This window comes from Sturnus vulgaris, chromosome Z (assembly GCF_052056855.1).
Source record: "Sturnus vulgaris isolate bStuVul1 chromosome Z, bStuVul1.hap1, whole genome shotgun sequence".
Lineage (NCBI taxonomy): Eukaryota > Metazoa > Chordata > Aves > Passeriformes > Sturnidae > Sturnus > Sturnus vulgaris.
This window is the reverse complement of record NC_142283.1, coordinates 36,497,299-36,512,577: the sequence shown is the minus strand read 5'-3', so window position 1 is coordinate 36,512,577 and position 15,279 is coordinate 36,497,299. Positions and strand designations below refer to the sequence as shown.

Sequence of the window (15,279 nt, the reverse complement as noted above, 5' to 3'; positions counted from 1 at the left end):
CCAGAAAAACTAGTTGTAGTGCCCTGGCATGGCTGGAGAAATCAGCTTGCCAAGGCTTCACTCAGTGCCGCTGTGTGACCAGAGCTGGACTTATGTCAAAGGTACTTAAGAAGCCCTTTGCTCAGGTTGTGCTGAGGCCAGAATTTGGCCACCAGGCCAAGGCTTTCTTGGGCCAAACAGCAGTAAGTCACACTAACAGAATGTTCTCAACAGAAGTTCATTGTTAATTCCTATTTGGCACTTCATACTGGCAAAAATTCTCCATCCCTTTCAGATTTCAGTTAAATCAGGCCATAAGTTCAGAAGCTGTGGGAAATTGACCCGTAGAGTACCTTGTATTTGTTTCTACTGGATACCAGGCAAGGAAAGCCTTTCAGAAATTTAAAGCAAATTTTCTAGTGTATCACATACAAATTGCAAATGCCATTTTTCTTCCCCTGTGTAAAAGAATTCCAGTGTTTCCATCCATGCTCACATTTTGGTACCTCTGTTCCTGCAAGATTCCCTGGCACAAAGGAATGCATCATAGGGTGCTAAGTCTTTGAATGTGTTTATTCAAAGATGAAAGATATGCAGCCTGAGATCCTGGGAGTACAGGAGAAATATTAAGCAGATGCTTACAATGAGGTAAAAATTATAGACATTGCGTGCATAAATTCACCATTCTTTGGAAGATACAAAGTTATTTTTCATCTGGACCTAAATCTATAAGGAGTGCTACTAAGTTATTTGTATTATATGCAGCAGATTAGGAGTACCTTAAGAAAGACTGCATATGGGGCACTGTGAAAAGAGCTGGCCTAGTAGTGGGTAATCCAATGGAACTGAAAAAAACAGCTTAAGCAAAAAAAGAAAATCTATGTAAATTATACTTCAGCAGAGTTAGAAATCTTAATATTTTGTTAAAAATCAGAATTCAGCAAGCAGAGCCATTATATTGCTTCTATTGCTGCTGAAATAGGAAAAGGGCATGGATTGGTCAAGACATGTGACTTGCTTATGGTGAACACCTCTTACTTTAGAGGAAGGAAGTTTGTGTACAGTTCCAAGAACCCGAATCTCATGTACATTTTGAGAAGGACGCTATCTGCCTCATTATCTAAACAAGTCCTGTATTCGCTATAATACTTACACTTGTAATTTTTATTACCTTTGTTCTTCAGAGTGGTGAATGGCAAAGTTAACTACAATTTTACTGCCTTGGATAACCTTATGGATCGCCTGTGGGAAAATAAGCTGATTCCAGGTAAGGACAGCTCCCAGCCTCCACAGTTTGGTATATCTGTTTGTCCATATTGTACAATCATTATAATATTCTTAGAGAGCTTTTCCAAAGCTGGTTTTGATACAATTCATTATTTACTTATTTGCCTTTACATCATGTCCGTGGAAAACAGTGTGAGCAAAATGGTATTATAACAACTAAGACAACACAAATGGTTTTACATTGCCTTTGAAGGCAGTTTACAGTTACAGGTTGAACTTGTAAATGAGATCTCTTGAAGAGAAGATTGTACACAGAGGCATATACGTAAAAGGGCCAGAGAAGCAGATATTCCAGGTATAACTTCCCATAAATTTATGCAAACATCCACTGTTTTAAGTTTACTCTGAGCCCTGCATTTATGTTGACAATTATTAGCTTTGACTACTCTTGTCACTGACGAGTAACAAGTAAACAATCTCAATTCTGAAATATTTCATGTGGGAACATGTGGAAACAGGAAAGAGAACCCCATTTAATGATGCTTATTCATTTACAAGTTTGTTTCAGATGATGTGATAACCCCTTCATTAATAAAAATGAGCTAACATTCACCAAAAAAGGAGACCAATTTCTTACATCTTTTTTAGGATTTGAATTGATGGGGAATCCATCAGGATATTTTTTAGATTTTGAAGATAAAGAACATGTAGTAAAATGGAGAAACTTAATTACTGTTCTGGCCAGGAGATACATAGGTAAGTTAAAAAAAATCACTTGTTCTGTTGTAATCCTTTCTAGCTACTTGAAAAAGTTTTGTGTATTATGATCAATTTCGAGACCCTGGATTTCAACACAAAACCAGAAAACAAGCATGCCAGAACAGACCGTGGGATAGCAGTCCCTCATTTTACTCATCTGTGGCCAACATCCAGAATGAGTAGGGTGTTCTGGGAAGCAATTTTGGCCTGCCTCAAAGGACTTTTAACCTTGTTACATTGTTATGGTTGTAAACTACCCGCTTTCACTGGAGCATGATAACGTGAATACTTCTCATATGCCAGCTTCAAATATTTCTGAAAAGGCAGAAGGCTCAACCTGAATTAAAAATTATGAGGGAAATGATGTAGTGGTAGTTCTGGGTGCTGAGCCTCACCTGCAGCCCAAACTAATAGTATTGTCTAGATATGCATCTCATTGATAAATGAGGCCTCTCCTACAGATAGGTATGGATTGGAGCACGTTGCTAAATGGAATTTTGAGACATGGAATGAACCAGACCACCACGACTTTGACAATGTGTCTATGACAGTAGAAGGTGAGCATATTTTGGAGCACTTGTGAGCATGGTGAAGTGAGGCAAGTGTGTGGGGTGAGCAGAGGAGTGACAGTGAGATGTAGGTTGTACTGACAAAAGAAGTGAAGTGGACAGGAGTGATAAGGAATGTGACAGGTACAGGATATCCATTTTGCTAAGGTCATGTTATTTATTTATTCCCTACTTGGGTATCAGGGGTAGTGGCACAGAATAAACAAAACAGGAGTTACACTAAGAAGATGCAGTTCATTAATTGGATATAAGTTTCAGTTAATAGCAGTAAGGGGGCAAGGGGCAGAGTAGGAGGAACACTCCTCACTGAAGTTGCATGCTTTGGGAACATACACGTACAAGACCTTTAGAAGAACCTTATGAAGGCAGCTGAGGTTTTGATGTTTTCTTGTGTTTTGATGTTTTCTTATGTGTCAGTGCATAGGAAAGGATGGTCCCAGTTTGTGAGGTCTTGCCAGTAAATCAAATAATACGGTTATAACCTCTCCTTGTAGTTTTAGATCAGTTTCTGTTTTGAGCTATCATCTTTGATATATTCATCTGCTTGGACTTCAGGGTTTCTCAACTATTATGATGCTTGTTCAGAAGGATTAAAAGCAGCCAGTCCTTTTCTAAAATTTGGAGGGCCTGGGGATTCCTTCCATCCCTTACCCAAGTCACCCATGTGCTGGAGTCTTCTGTGTCATTGCTACAATGGTACCAACTTCTTCACAGGGGAGACTGGTGTAAGGCTGGATTACATCTCTCTCCATAAGAAGGTTAGTCCAAGATTTCAGTTTAAAGCCATTTTTTTCAATCAGTACAATCAAAGTTACATTTTATTCTGATTTACAAAGTTGCTGACGATGATGATGGTGAGTGTCTCGCCTATAACAGGAAGCACAGCTACCTATTCTTGCAAAACTTTGAAGATGTTCGGTCGCAAGACTTCAACTCAAAGCAAATTTGTCTTTTGTCAAAGGGAAACAACTCTTCAACTTCTTTTATATTTTATATTCTAGGAGGAGCTTATGCAAATAGCACATGCTGTAGTAGATGAGGTAAAAATACTAATTTTGTTGGTCCATAGCCGCTTGGAGACCAAGGAATATGTTTTCAGAATAGGTTTTATGTTTATGACTTTAGGTTATGTTTGTGTGTTTACCACTGTTTTCTCCCTACCACTAAGCAGATACGAAATATTGTTGCAGGGAGATGGGAATTCTCTCTACATCTTGCAACAAGAAATAGAAGCAGTTCAGCAAATTCAGAAGCTGTTTCCAAGTTTTTCTTCTGTTGCTATATATAACGATGAAGCAGATCCAATGGTTGGATGGTCCATTCCCCAACTCTGGCGAGCTGATGTGACCTATGCAGCTATGGTTGTAAAGGTAACAGTTCACTGGTAGTTTTGGCACAGTAGTCCCCTGATGTGTTAATGCAGTAGAAAAAGTAGATTTAACAATGAATGTTTAAGCAGCTACTCAGACTAGTAGATCCTAGAAAAAAGGAGATCTCCCTACTAATATAGTGGGGGTTTCCCTAAATAGTCTGGTTTTAGTAACTTGATTTAATTTGTATTAGTTTTCTTCATCTTTCCCTAAAAAAAAAGTCCAACTCAGAACCAAACTGAGAACTTGTCAGAGAAGTGCTAGAGAACTGAGCTGGAGAATGTTTACAGTCCCCCATCTGATAAGATTACTCCCATACATGCCCTCACCGTGTAATACTGCTGCTCTGGTGTCAATACTGCTGGCAATTCTCACATACGTGAAAATTATTTCCCAGCTCCTTCATAAGTTTATCTCATCAAGAGACATCAGATATAATAAAGATGTTCCCTGAGCTCTTAGCTTAGTGGATTCTTTGGTTTGGGATACTGCCTGTACACGTGATCTTATTAATTACTGCTAGTAATTGCTGATGTTGACCAGAAAAGCAGAAGGAGAAGAGAATGCTCAACATTCCTGTCTCTGCAGTAATTGCACCCTGGCCCCAGAGCAAATTCAGCTCTTCCCCCACATAGCAATAATTTCCACTGCAGGCCTGATGCTTTGTGAACCACTATCTTAAACAGCACATAGAATCCAAGTGATCCTGTGTAAAGGAATAATTCCTAAACACAGGAGCATGTATGTCACCCAGAAAAAAGATGCATCTTATCAGCTGCTCCTGGGGAGACAAAGGCTCCCAGTTCCCTGAGACTGCATATACAAGCAGTTTTCTCTAAGGCAACAAGTCATTGATTGCATCACAGAGAGTTTACAAGACAAAATAACAGTGTTTATAATGATGTGGTGATATGAAGGGAGAAGGAAAGACACATCCCATGGAAAATTAACACTTGGTTGTATAGAAGCTGAAGCACTGTGTTCCTTCAGAGACACAATTGTGAGACTGTTCAGCCTTCTGACGTTCTGCTTAATTCAGGCACAATTTAATAAACAGAGAACTTGGGAACTTTTGATGTTTTGCAGGAGAGCAGCACAGCAACCAGTGAAACACCAGGAAAATTAAATCCAAGTTAGCATCAAGTGGGAAAAAATGACTAATTGAGAAATAGAATCCAGGACCAGCTCACAGACACTGATGTAGTGGGTACAATGTAATTCCAGATTTGGAGAACCATTTAGATTTAATTCAGATGGTAAATCCTGATTACTAATTAAATATTCAAGACAGAGGAGCGTCATTTGTCATGCAATTGACAAGGAAATGTGTTCATTATTTATGAAGAGTACTAATTATTTCAGAGACTTACTACTGGCAAAACTATGCAGGTACTTCAGATTTTACAGTGATTAATGTATGACGTAAAGTACAGTTTTTCCAAGACTTAGGATGAACAGTTATTTTCTTCAGTCTTTGCTAAAAGGCAGAGTGACAGTTCTTTACAGAATGCTGTAAAGATTTAATAAAAATACATGGACTGCATGTTTGTTGGTTTTCCTCCAAGATGAAGGTTAATTTTCTCTACGACTTTGCAGGTAATCATCCAACACCAAAACCTGCTCATTTCCAAAGCCAACAATACCATCAACTACTCATTGCTGAGTAATGACAATGCCTTCTTGAGCTACTACCCCCATTACTTCACCCAGCGGACTCTGACAGCACGTTTTCAGATGAACAACACAAAGCCACCTCATGTCCAGATGGTGCGGAAACCAGTGCTGACTGCCATGGGCTTGCTGGCACTGCTAGGTATAGTAACCACTGATTAAAGAGCACATCAATAACCCCTCCTACCTAGAAGCTTCCAGCCTAAGAAAGATTGTTCCAGCCCTCTCACTGTTCATAAAAACATGAGTTCTCCTACTCCCTGTTTACTGTGTTAAGAAAATGAAACTTCATTTCCTCAGAGGGATTGATAGCTCAGAAACTATTCTTGAGAGTCTGTTATCCGTTTGATTTAACTTACTGCTTTGTTTATACCCTCTGTGTGCCAACCACTCATTTTTTGTCGGTTGGTACTTCCCTCTTGTGATGCAAGGGGTACATCCCATCGTGCTGCAACTGTTTTAAGAAATACCTGCAGCTGGAAAACTCAAGCAACCTTTTACAGGGAGAACCTCATTCACTGCCACCTGTTTGCCTGTTGGTAGCCAAACTGCTAAGCATAAGAACTGGTGTCGTAGGTACATACTCTGCTGTTGTGAAATAAATCTGACTGAAGGCTGTAAATAGTAAAATAAGGCAGACCATAGCTCAGCTTATGCTCAATCTATTTGCATGCTTTGACCCTGCAGCTTCTGACACAAGACTGACTAAACAGTGATGCTTACGCTTGTCACATTTTTTAAAGGAGAAAAGCAGATTTTTGCAGAGGTGAAGATCAGTGGAGATGAAAGTGCTCAAAACAGCACAGTTGGTGTGCTGGCAGCTATGCACACCCCAAGTGAAACACAGCCCTCAGACAGCTGGCAAGCTACAGTACTGATGTATTCAAGTGAGGATAACAGGACTTCATCCAACATCAGCACTGTCACAGTGAATGCCACCCACTTCCCGAAACTTAGAGGTAAACAAATATGATGTAGACAGCTCGTGTTAAGTGATCCTTAAGAAAGAATATCAGCTGGAAAACTTTTACTGAGTTGCCTTTCATTGCAAGAATGAATTTAATTTCCTAACTTCCTCTCTCATCTTTTGTTCACTCCTAGATTTTCTGAGGTATAATGGTATTCTTCTTTGAAAGGTTCATTCCTAATGCCTACACTTTGACCCTGCCTTTAATGGCAACTGCCAAGTGCTACCTTTTTGGAAAGCTATTGATCTCAATGTACTTGGCTGGATATTGCCAGGCAGCAATTCCTTTAATGAGATGACTCCAAGACAGCCAACATGAACACACAATTGCGCAGCTGATGCAGTTACCCAATAAATGCCTGCAGCGCCTTTGCTAAAAGAGGATTTCAGTTCTGATTGTAGAAGTAATAGTTTGAAATGCAAACTTGGGAAATGTAAGTTGCAGAGCCTCATGAGAGTGCTACCTACAGGACTTTCCAGTGGAAGTCAGGCGCCAAAGTGCTGAAATCACATTTGAAAAGGTAGACTTACACAGCTGTTAAATTTATTCTTATTAATCTTCTAAATCCAAGTTTACTTTCTTTTTTTTGTGTTCCTACAGAGCTGGTGTATGTGACATATTACATGGATAACAACCAGACCAATCCCTATCTGAAGTGGAAAAACCTAGGAAGCCCTGACTTTCCTTCTCCAGAACAGTTCCAGCAAATAAGGGATGCTGAGGTATTATTATGTGTTTGTTTGAAGTGTTGCATGGGTAAAGTGCTTGAGAAAAAGACAAGAAATCAGGCCCGTAGTCAAAATTTCCTTAGCCCACAGTCATTCACTATGCATATCTACACAAAAATTCACTTGCAGTCCTGCAGAGAAGTGTAGCTCATCCACAACTCATGCCTTTGTGTTTATGTTATACAACCTCTTTGCTCTGGGCCTGCGCATAAAGTAAGGAGGCACAGTTGCTCCTGGGGAAGTTCTGCCTTCTCTCTGAATCTTCAGTGAGCTTTGAGACTCTTTCTGTTCCATCTCCCCAAGTAAGTCACATGGCCCTGTGTATATTAAATAATGACCAGATTGCTGCATTAGAGAGTTGAAATGACCCCCCTTACTAATAGAAAACAAACACCTCCCTGAGGTGGAAACTGCCCAGTACAAGTTCAGAAAACTGTGAGGGGCTCACAGGGAGACCAACAGTTTTCCCTCATCCTCACTAATTGTGAATGCACCATAGAGGTAATTAAGGAGTAAGTCTTCTCTGAGAATTCTTCTCCCTGTAGATGAAAGCCATGTGGAGATTACGTACTGTATGTGAGCATATGTGAGCAGACTCACTTCAGCTCCTCCTCCCCTGTGCATTCAGACTCCCACGTTAAAAAAAGAGGTCATCTTTATCCCCTTCAGGGCCCACAGACAGTACTTGCTTTCTGACTTTAGAATACAGTACTGTGTCTTCTCTTCCCAGTCACCATAACTGACTGTTTCTGAGGCCAATTGGATACTGTAGGAGACATCAGCTGTTCCTTGAAATGGAAGCAGCAAGATTTTAGATACTTATGGCTGTCTGGTACAGCGTCATCCCCAGAGACCAGCTGTCGTAGCTGGCAGTAGCTTGCTCTGCACAAGAGCAGGGCCTCTCTTCGTCTGCTGAGAAGAGATGGGGCCATGGTTTGTAAAGACCTCTAGCCTGAAAGGCATCCATGGGAGGTTACAGAAGTCACAGATTGTGCCTAAGGGCATTTGTGAGCAACCCAGTTTGTGAAATGTACAAGCCCTCTGTTTCATGAAGAGCTGGAAAACGGGTGAGCATAAAATCTCCCAGTGTGGAGAACCTTGATGCCTGTAAGCTTTAGCAGTACCAACTCTCTTGGAAATTTAGAGTCCTAAAGTTTAGGACTCTAAATTGCCCACAAGCACTTTACACTAGTTTAATAGTGCTTTAGGTGCTGTAATGAAAGATTTTTCACAACGCTACTCTTTGGCTCCACAGGACCCACTGGTAACAGGCCCATTCCCATTTCCTGAAGCTGGCATCCTGACACTGAAGCAAGACTTTCCCATTCCCTCAGTCTTTCTTATCCACATCTGTGCAAGACCCAGATCAGCTCCTGATCAAGTATGTGTTGTGTTCTACCATCAGACACATCAAAACTGAAACTGCTTCCTGCCTTAAATCTTAGAAGAAGACCATTTGAGTTAATTTTTTGTTAAAAGTGCCGTATAAGAATTAGTAAATAAACAATTCTTTTCTCATTTGATGAGAAGGCTCTCAAAGATATAATTCAAGCTAAGGTACTATATAGCAAGTGATAGGAGCCATCACTGAGGTGAATGGAAGTTCCCGTGGTGGGAAGTTAGTAATGCAGTACTGAAAAGTGCAGTATCTCTTTAAAATCACATGGTATGCTACAAGGATTGACAACATCTCTCCAGTTAATAATTGACAACTAAAGCTAAAATGGAATCATGTCTTCCATATTAGATGTCTTTGTCTGCTCATTCAGTCTTACCCATGTTCATAGTGGTACCCAGAGCCTCTGAAGGTCCTCTGCAAGATTGACGAGTGGGAGACATAGGCTGCAAAAAGCTACAGAGCCAAGAATTTTGTTTTTACACCTGATCTCAATGGAAAAAAAAAATCAAAGCAAATAATTAGTAAGGAAGGATGAACACAGAAATTTGACCTGGCTGATTGGCTTGTACAGTTTTCTTACATGGGCTTGTGTCTTTGGACAGGTGACTGGTGTTCGTTTGATCCCTCTCACAAAGGGGCAGGTCATTGTGCTGTGGGATGATGACTGTGTAAAGTCAAAGTAAGTAGCTTTAAAATAAAATGGATACAAATGAGTTACGAACGTACTACTCTCTAAGTTTCCACAAGCCCTTACAGAGTAAAACAAGTTCACAAATTAATGAATTGTTGCTCCTTGATAGATGATACAGTGCATTTATTTGACAAAATGAACTGTAGGACCTGTCTGCACAAACTGTAAAGAGCCACTCTGCCTGATTTGCTGCCTGATTGAAGGAATCTACTTGCTGCTCACCAACATTCAGTGGCATTTCTGAGGGAATTCTATTCAGCATAGTAGACAGGAAGATTCATGGTAAAAGTTGTATTATCAGCATATGCCTAAGTGGGATCTTGCACATCTCTGTAAGGGATGTGAACTGGAAGAGAAAACCTCCAGTTGCTTGCTTCAGCAAGCTGGACTCGACTGGAAAACCTCTGCAGGTGAACTCTGAAAGGTGATGCAGTGTGCAATCAGATTGCCTCAGGAAGCAGTGACTTAGCTCTGTTTCAAGCCAGTCTCCCTAGATTCTTCATTCTTGATAACCCTGATGTCTGAGTGAAAGATGCATGACATTTTGTGATGCTGCATATACCCAAAACAGCAAGTCAGTCTAGGTGTTTTACTGGGGGATGTTGGAGCCCTGGTTCTTCCTAAGAACCACTAAATTGCTATTAAATGGTGGCAATTCATGCCATCCTACATTTGGTAGGAATAAATCAACTAAATATTCCTTTTTTTTGTCCTTCTTAACCCTGAGACTAATATATGTTAGCTCACACATTATCGGTTATATTTACAAACCTCTCTGGTTCTCTTCTCTAGGTGTATAAAGACATTTGAAGTGGAATTCTCATCGGATGGAAAAGCATACCAGCGGATTAATACCAAAGATACAATATTCACTCTCTGGGTTTACAGTCCAGGTATGGCAAGAATACTCACATTAGGTAATCTGTCATGTGATATTGCCACTCATGAGTGTGTGAACCATTGTTTAGTAGCTACTGAAGGTAGGTAACTTGCTAGTTACAGTCCCTCAAAAGTAAGAGTACATCCCTTCCTTTAGGATCATATTCTCAGTAAGAGCCTTATTTTCAAGGACAAACAGTGTTCAAGTTGTAGTCATGAGGACATTATTAGTACTATGCCGTGGGTAATTCCTTGTCACAAAGGCCGGTCACTCAGCTGCAGGCCTGGCAAAGTCCATGAGGAGTTAAGGAGCACTTTTGTAGCTGGTGTAGAAATATGCAAAAATCATAACAGAAAGCCTCACAAAAACCCATTAACAGACCTTGCAATAGAAGCTTACTCAGATCAAACATCCAAGTGAGGGAAGGTAGTGATGTTTTATTTGGGTATTTTTTGTTTATCTGCAGGCGGAGGATGATGGTTATTGGTTTTTTGTTTGTTTGTTTTGTTGTTTTTTCTTTTTTAAGCAAATACAGTCTAGTCTGCAACATGATCATCCAACAGATATTGATAGTAAGCACTGATGAGAGCTGGGTGAAATGCAGACAAACCTTGCCTTATAGTGTTACAATTAAAAAGCATCTTAGAGAAGTTTTTTACCAGAAACAAAGACTTATCTTACCCTGAGTAAGCCTTAACATCAGCAGTGGTTGCGTAATAAAAGTTCAGAGCTATTATGGCAATGTAAGAGCTACAAAGGCAAACAATGACTGTAAATCATGGCTATGACAAATCTCCGAAATTATTATTCATTATTATATTACAATATTATATACCAGTTTTAATAGTTTGTTTCAAAATCAACAGCAACAAAAAAGACTTCTTGAAAAAATATTATGTCTCAGCATTCCTTATTGCTAGGAACTTCCTCCTCACCCTTTATTTCTAGCATTCTTTTTTTTTTTTAATAAAAACACTAAAACACACATAAAAATCAATTAATTAGATAAAATACCCCCAAATTTATGTTGCCTATGTGTTCAAAGATTCTGCTAGGGAAAGCTCTGTTCTTTGAACTGGATAAAAAGCAGCAGAACCACAGAAGATCAGCTCACATACCTTTAAAGTAAGTGGTGCTGCTTCCTAAGTAGAGCAGAGGGTTTTCAGTCAGCCTGCATGCTTGTTGTTCTGCTTCGTTGTTGAACCTGTCCCCATATAACCTGTTCCAAAGGCAAAATTCAGGCAGAAAAAGAAGTCGGAAAAATTGAAAATTGCTAATTGTTTGTTGCAGATGTCACAGCCTTCTTACAAAGGAACTGCTTGCAAAGCAGTCCTGTAGCTGTACTTGAAAATTCCAGTAAGTAGAGAGGATATCCTTGGTGGAACAAGATTAAAAAGCCAGTACTTGGCTGTGAGGAATTTGTTACCATTTTAATCAGACAGACACAAACACACTTACGTAGGGTGCAGAACTGATTTCCCCAGCCCGTTTTACAAACCTACATTTTACAAGAGTAGTGCTTGCTTCACATCCTCCCAGTACCACAGGTGTCAGCGTTTCACAGTGACCATTTCTAACCTTTTCATTTGCAGGAAGCTCAGTCTCCGGCTTTTACAGAGTGCGTGCCGTTGACTACTGGGGCAAGGCAGGCCTGTCCTCTCTTCCCGTGGAGTACATTGAAGCTTTCAAGTGATGCTGAAGAGTGGTGCCTGGCTTGGTGTCAGTGGTGTATGTTCCTTGCAAATGACAACTCCCCAGAAAAATAAACTCCTCCCAGGCTGAGGAGGGCGTATGGAAACGACCTGATGAAGTTAGGAACACAAGTTAGAAGCAACTGCCCCTGTTAACTCTTCACAGCACAAAAGACAGCATTATCAAACAAGTACAACTGCCAATCCAACTGGTAAAAGGCTGCCGTAGGACAGGGATTCAGCCTGGTTACTAGGAATTATGGGAATAAATATTTATTATTCCCCTTTTTTCACTGAGCTAACGGCCAGGGCAAGCTAAGATTTATAGAGGTCACAAACTGTAACAAACAAGAACAGAACCATTGCTTCACTGTGTGAATGAGAATGGTAGCAAAGGCACACGGAGGATCTGTCTAAGAGTCAACTGACTGCCTTAGCTGCCAGGCTGTTTTGATTTAATGGTTTGATGGAAAAGTGCACAGGAACCTGACACAATCAGAGCATGAAGTAAATGATCCCTTACTCCCTTAGTCACAGTGGATTATTTTAGAACACTTGCCATGGTTAGGTGTATGAGGTTTTTCACTCTCTCACAGAGGGGTTTCTACCAGCTTTCTCAGTATTTGTGACCATTAGATGGATGCTGGAACTATTTTACACAGGCAGAGGAAGGGATATCAGCTCATTCTCAGAGGGGAGAGGGCACATAAAGCCCTAGCCTCCAGACTTCTCTGCCTTTTCTCTTTTTTGTTTTTGCCCGAATCACCTGTTTGCACTTTGGCCGTCAACTGCTGCCTCTTTGTGGTGGAGGCTCTAACCCTGTAAGTCCCTCTTTCTCTCCATTGCTGTCACCTAGCCTGGTGTCCTTCAGCCCTTACAGCTAACACCTCCCCTCACACACTGTAAGTGGCTCTACGTGGCCAGGAGAAAGCTGAAACACTAGTTAGAGCCTTTTGTGTTCTCATATGACAGGACAGCACACTCTTGAATGTAGCAGGACTACATTATACTACTTACAGCTCTTAGGAAATTAACAAAGAACAGTTAGAGCTCATGTGCTTTACAAAGCATGTGCACAAGCGTGTGATAGCCCTAGATCACGGGCCACAGATCACCACTGACTGTGCTTGCAGCTGCCAAACACTTTATATAAACAGCAAAGTTCCCTGAAATTGCAGGGGTGCTGCTTTATTTTTCTCTTTTCACAACTGGCACAGTTTGAGCTGTGCCTTTAACAGGTTTGAAGAGAGAAGGATAATGCCAGTGAAAACAGCTAGAGTGTTTTCCGTAAGAGGAGTGACTTTGTCACACAAACAAGTCCCCTACTGCTCTCTTTGCTGACATCAGCCACCACACCAACATAACAACAAAAACTGCATATTTGATGAAACATTCAGGTCTCTGAAAAAAGAAATGGCCAAGTTTGCACAGTAGGAGAGAGCTGAACTACCTCAAATACCCTCAACTTTTACAGCACAGAAAAGAAACATATGCAAAAAGTCAGTGCACGTGAGATGTGCCCTTGTATCTCCTTACTTGCTGGTTACTTGTTCATGTGCTTGTACTGAAAATTAGCCTTAAAAGATTTATTCTGTCACAAAATTTAGATTAAGTATTTGTTGCCTCATCTACGTTTTAATAAGGGGCACTTGTCACATCCTAGTCCTCCAGTTCCTTGTCCATACATGCAGAACAGAAAAAGGCCATGTATCCCACTCAATTGGAAATCCTCTCGATTTAAGAAAAGTTACTGAGACATTCTACTTGGATGGTGATAGTAAAAATACATTTTAAACTTGTGATAATTGCCCCTGACTGAAGAACCAGTGTACACAGTTAAGTGAAATCTAGCAGTTAACACATGTTGTTTTGCTAGTATGAGGTGGAACCACGAATAAAACGATTTAGAGAAATAACTAAGTATAGGGTCTTGAAAGATTTTAGTGTGTCTGAAGCAGGGGAAAATGTAGGAGCTTGAGTGGACAGTTTAGTGTGTAAGATGTCCTACCTGAGTAGCCCTTTTGCTTTAAAATTTTCCCACCCTGGCAATCAGAATATAGCAGTCTTTATCAAACCAAGGACTATGTACTAGTTACAGGTGTATTAAAAAAAAAAAAAAAAAAAGAGAAAAAAAAAAAAAAGAAGAAACATAGCTGTAGTGAATAGTATTGATTTTGTTATGCAGGGATGAAAATTTATAAATGTGCAAACCATGAAAAATAGAAGATTTCTTCTGAAAATCTTCTTTGCTGCTATGATATAAACTCATTCCTTTAAGATATGAGCATGTATTAACAATTACAGAGAGAAGAGAAGTTGGTATTTCCAGGTATGAGTTTATTTCTGACGAATTATAAAAGTTTTGAAATGGCGTTTTCTCTTTTTATCATTTAATGTCTACAGAACAACGCTATTTAGTACTTGAAACTTGAGGTTTCTGTAACCATCTGTTGCTGACTCTGGTAGTGTTTCCTAAATTGCATGTTTAACTAATCTCCTCTGTTACATGTAGCGATCATCCCCCCATTACAGTTTGAGTTTTCAGAAGTGCCAAGTATCCATAGCACCAGGTGTGAATAGCAGGTGCTTAGTATTTCTGTAGTATCATAATCAAAGCAAGGCTGCAGAGCACTCATGTATGTCTTTTGCTGTTCATTAATCCAAGTAAGAATATGTAACTGCAACTGCAACATGGGATTATTTGCCTGTGCTTCAAACAAAAGCTTGTGAGGCTATATAACCATTTTGCAACTGAAAGAACCTTTCAGCTGAGTATTTTACATTGTCTAATTGTGTGTATGCTACATTTGTTGCCATCTTTCATGAGAGCAAATAAAACTGGTTTTTAATCTTTCACATGAACGCTGTAAAAACAGGATCTGATTATTATGTTGTAGAAACTGCTTACAACTCTTACGTCAGCAACTTAATCTTGGAAAGTAAAAACTATTCTCGAGGACTTCTATATTTTAACTCCAGCCAGCAACCAAGTACCACACAGCTACTCGCAATGGATGCCAGCACAAGGGGTAAAAGGTAGCTCAACTCGTGGAAGTTCCAACATTGCATAAAACTGAAGCATGAAGGGAACTTAGCATAAAAAGTGTCAAGGCTGAAGTAGAAAACTAAATGCATAGAGTGCCTCAGTTACCACAACCCAGGGAAAACTGGTCAAACTCGAGGTGGTATTACTGTGTGTGATCTCAGGACCTGCAGTGTCCTTGCTGGAGGAGGTTCACTGGTGTGTGAAGGACAATATCCTTGCAGGGTCCCTCCTGCTGTTGCGCAGTCATAGTCTTTCTGCCAGCACTAAAGGACCTTCTGAGGACAAAACAACAGTCCTTTTA

General features: G+C 40.1%; 2 protein-coding genes across 4 annotated transcripts in view; one reads left to right on the top strand and one right to left on the bottom strand.

Moving 5' to 3' along the window:
* Positions 1-11,945, bottom strand: part of SLC26A1 (solute carrier family 26 member 1) — a 37,269-nt gene extending 25,324 nt beyond the window's left edge. For 2 of the 3 annotated variants that reach the window (XM_088156179.1, XM_014882383.2), the window contains exon 1: positions 11,360-11,459. The gene's annotated coding sequence lies outside the window, so the exon portion shown is untranslated. Of the gene's footprint in view, positions 1-11,359; positions 11,461-11,819 lie in introns of those variants that run through there. The other variant, XM_088156177.1, reaches the window with a different exon arrangement.
* The window catches only part of IDUA (alpha-L-iduronidase), a 45,840-nt gene extending 31,046 nt beyond the window's left edge, over positions 1-14,794 (top strand). Inside the window, exons 3-14 of the mRNA XM_014882384.2 lie at positions 1,164-1,246; positions 1,855-1,962; positions 2,427-2,522; positions 3,090-3,292; positions 3,725-3,904; positions 5,501-5,717; positions 6,319-6,534; positions 7,144-7,265; positions 8,527-8,652; positions 9,273-9,349; positions 10,154-10,254; positions 11,834-14,794. Coding sequence (XP_014737870.2) covers positions 1,164-1,246; positions 1,855-1,962; positions 2,427-2,522; positions 3,090-3,292; positions 3,725-3,904; positions 5,501-5,717; positions 6,319-6,534; positions 7,144-7,265; positions 8,527-8,652; positions 9,273-9,349; positions 10,154-10,254; positions 11,834-11,934 — 1,630 coding nt within the window. The 3' untranslated portion in view covers positions 11,935-14,794. The remainder of the gene's footprint in view (positions 1-1,163; positions 1,247-1,854; positions 1,963-2,426; positions 2,523-3,089; positions 3,293-3,724; positions 3,905-5,500; positions 5,718-6,318; positions 6,535-7,143; positions 7,266-8,526; positions 8,653-9,272; positions 9,350-10,153; positions 10,255-11,833) is intronic.
* The last annotated feature ends 485 nt before the right edge of the window (positions 14,795-15,279 follow it).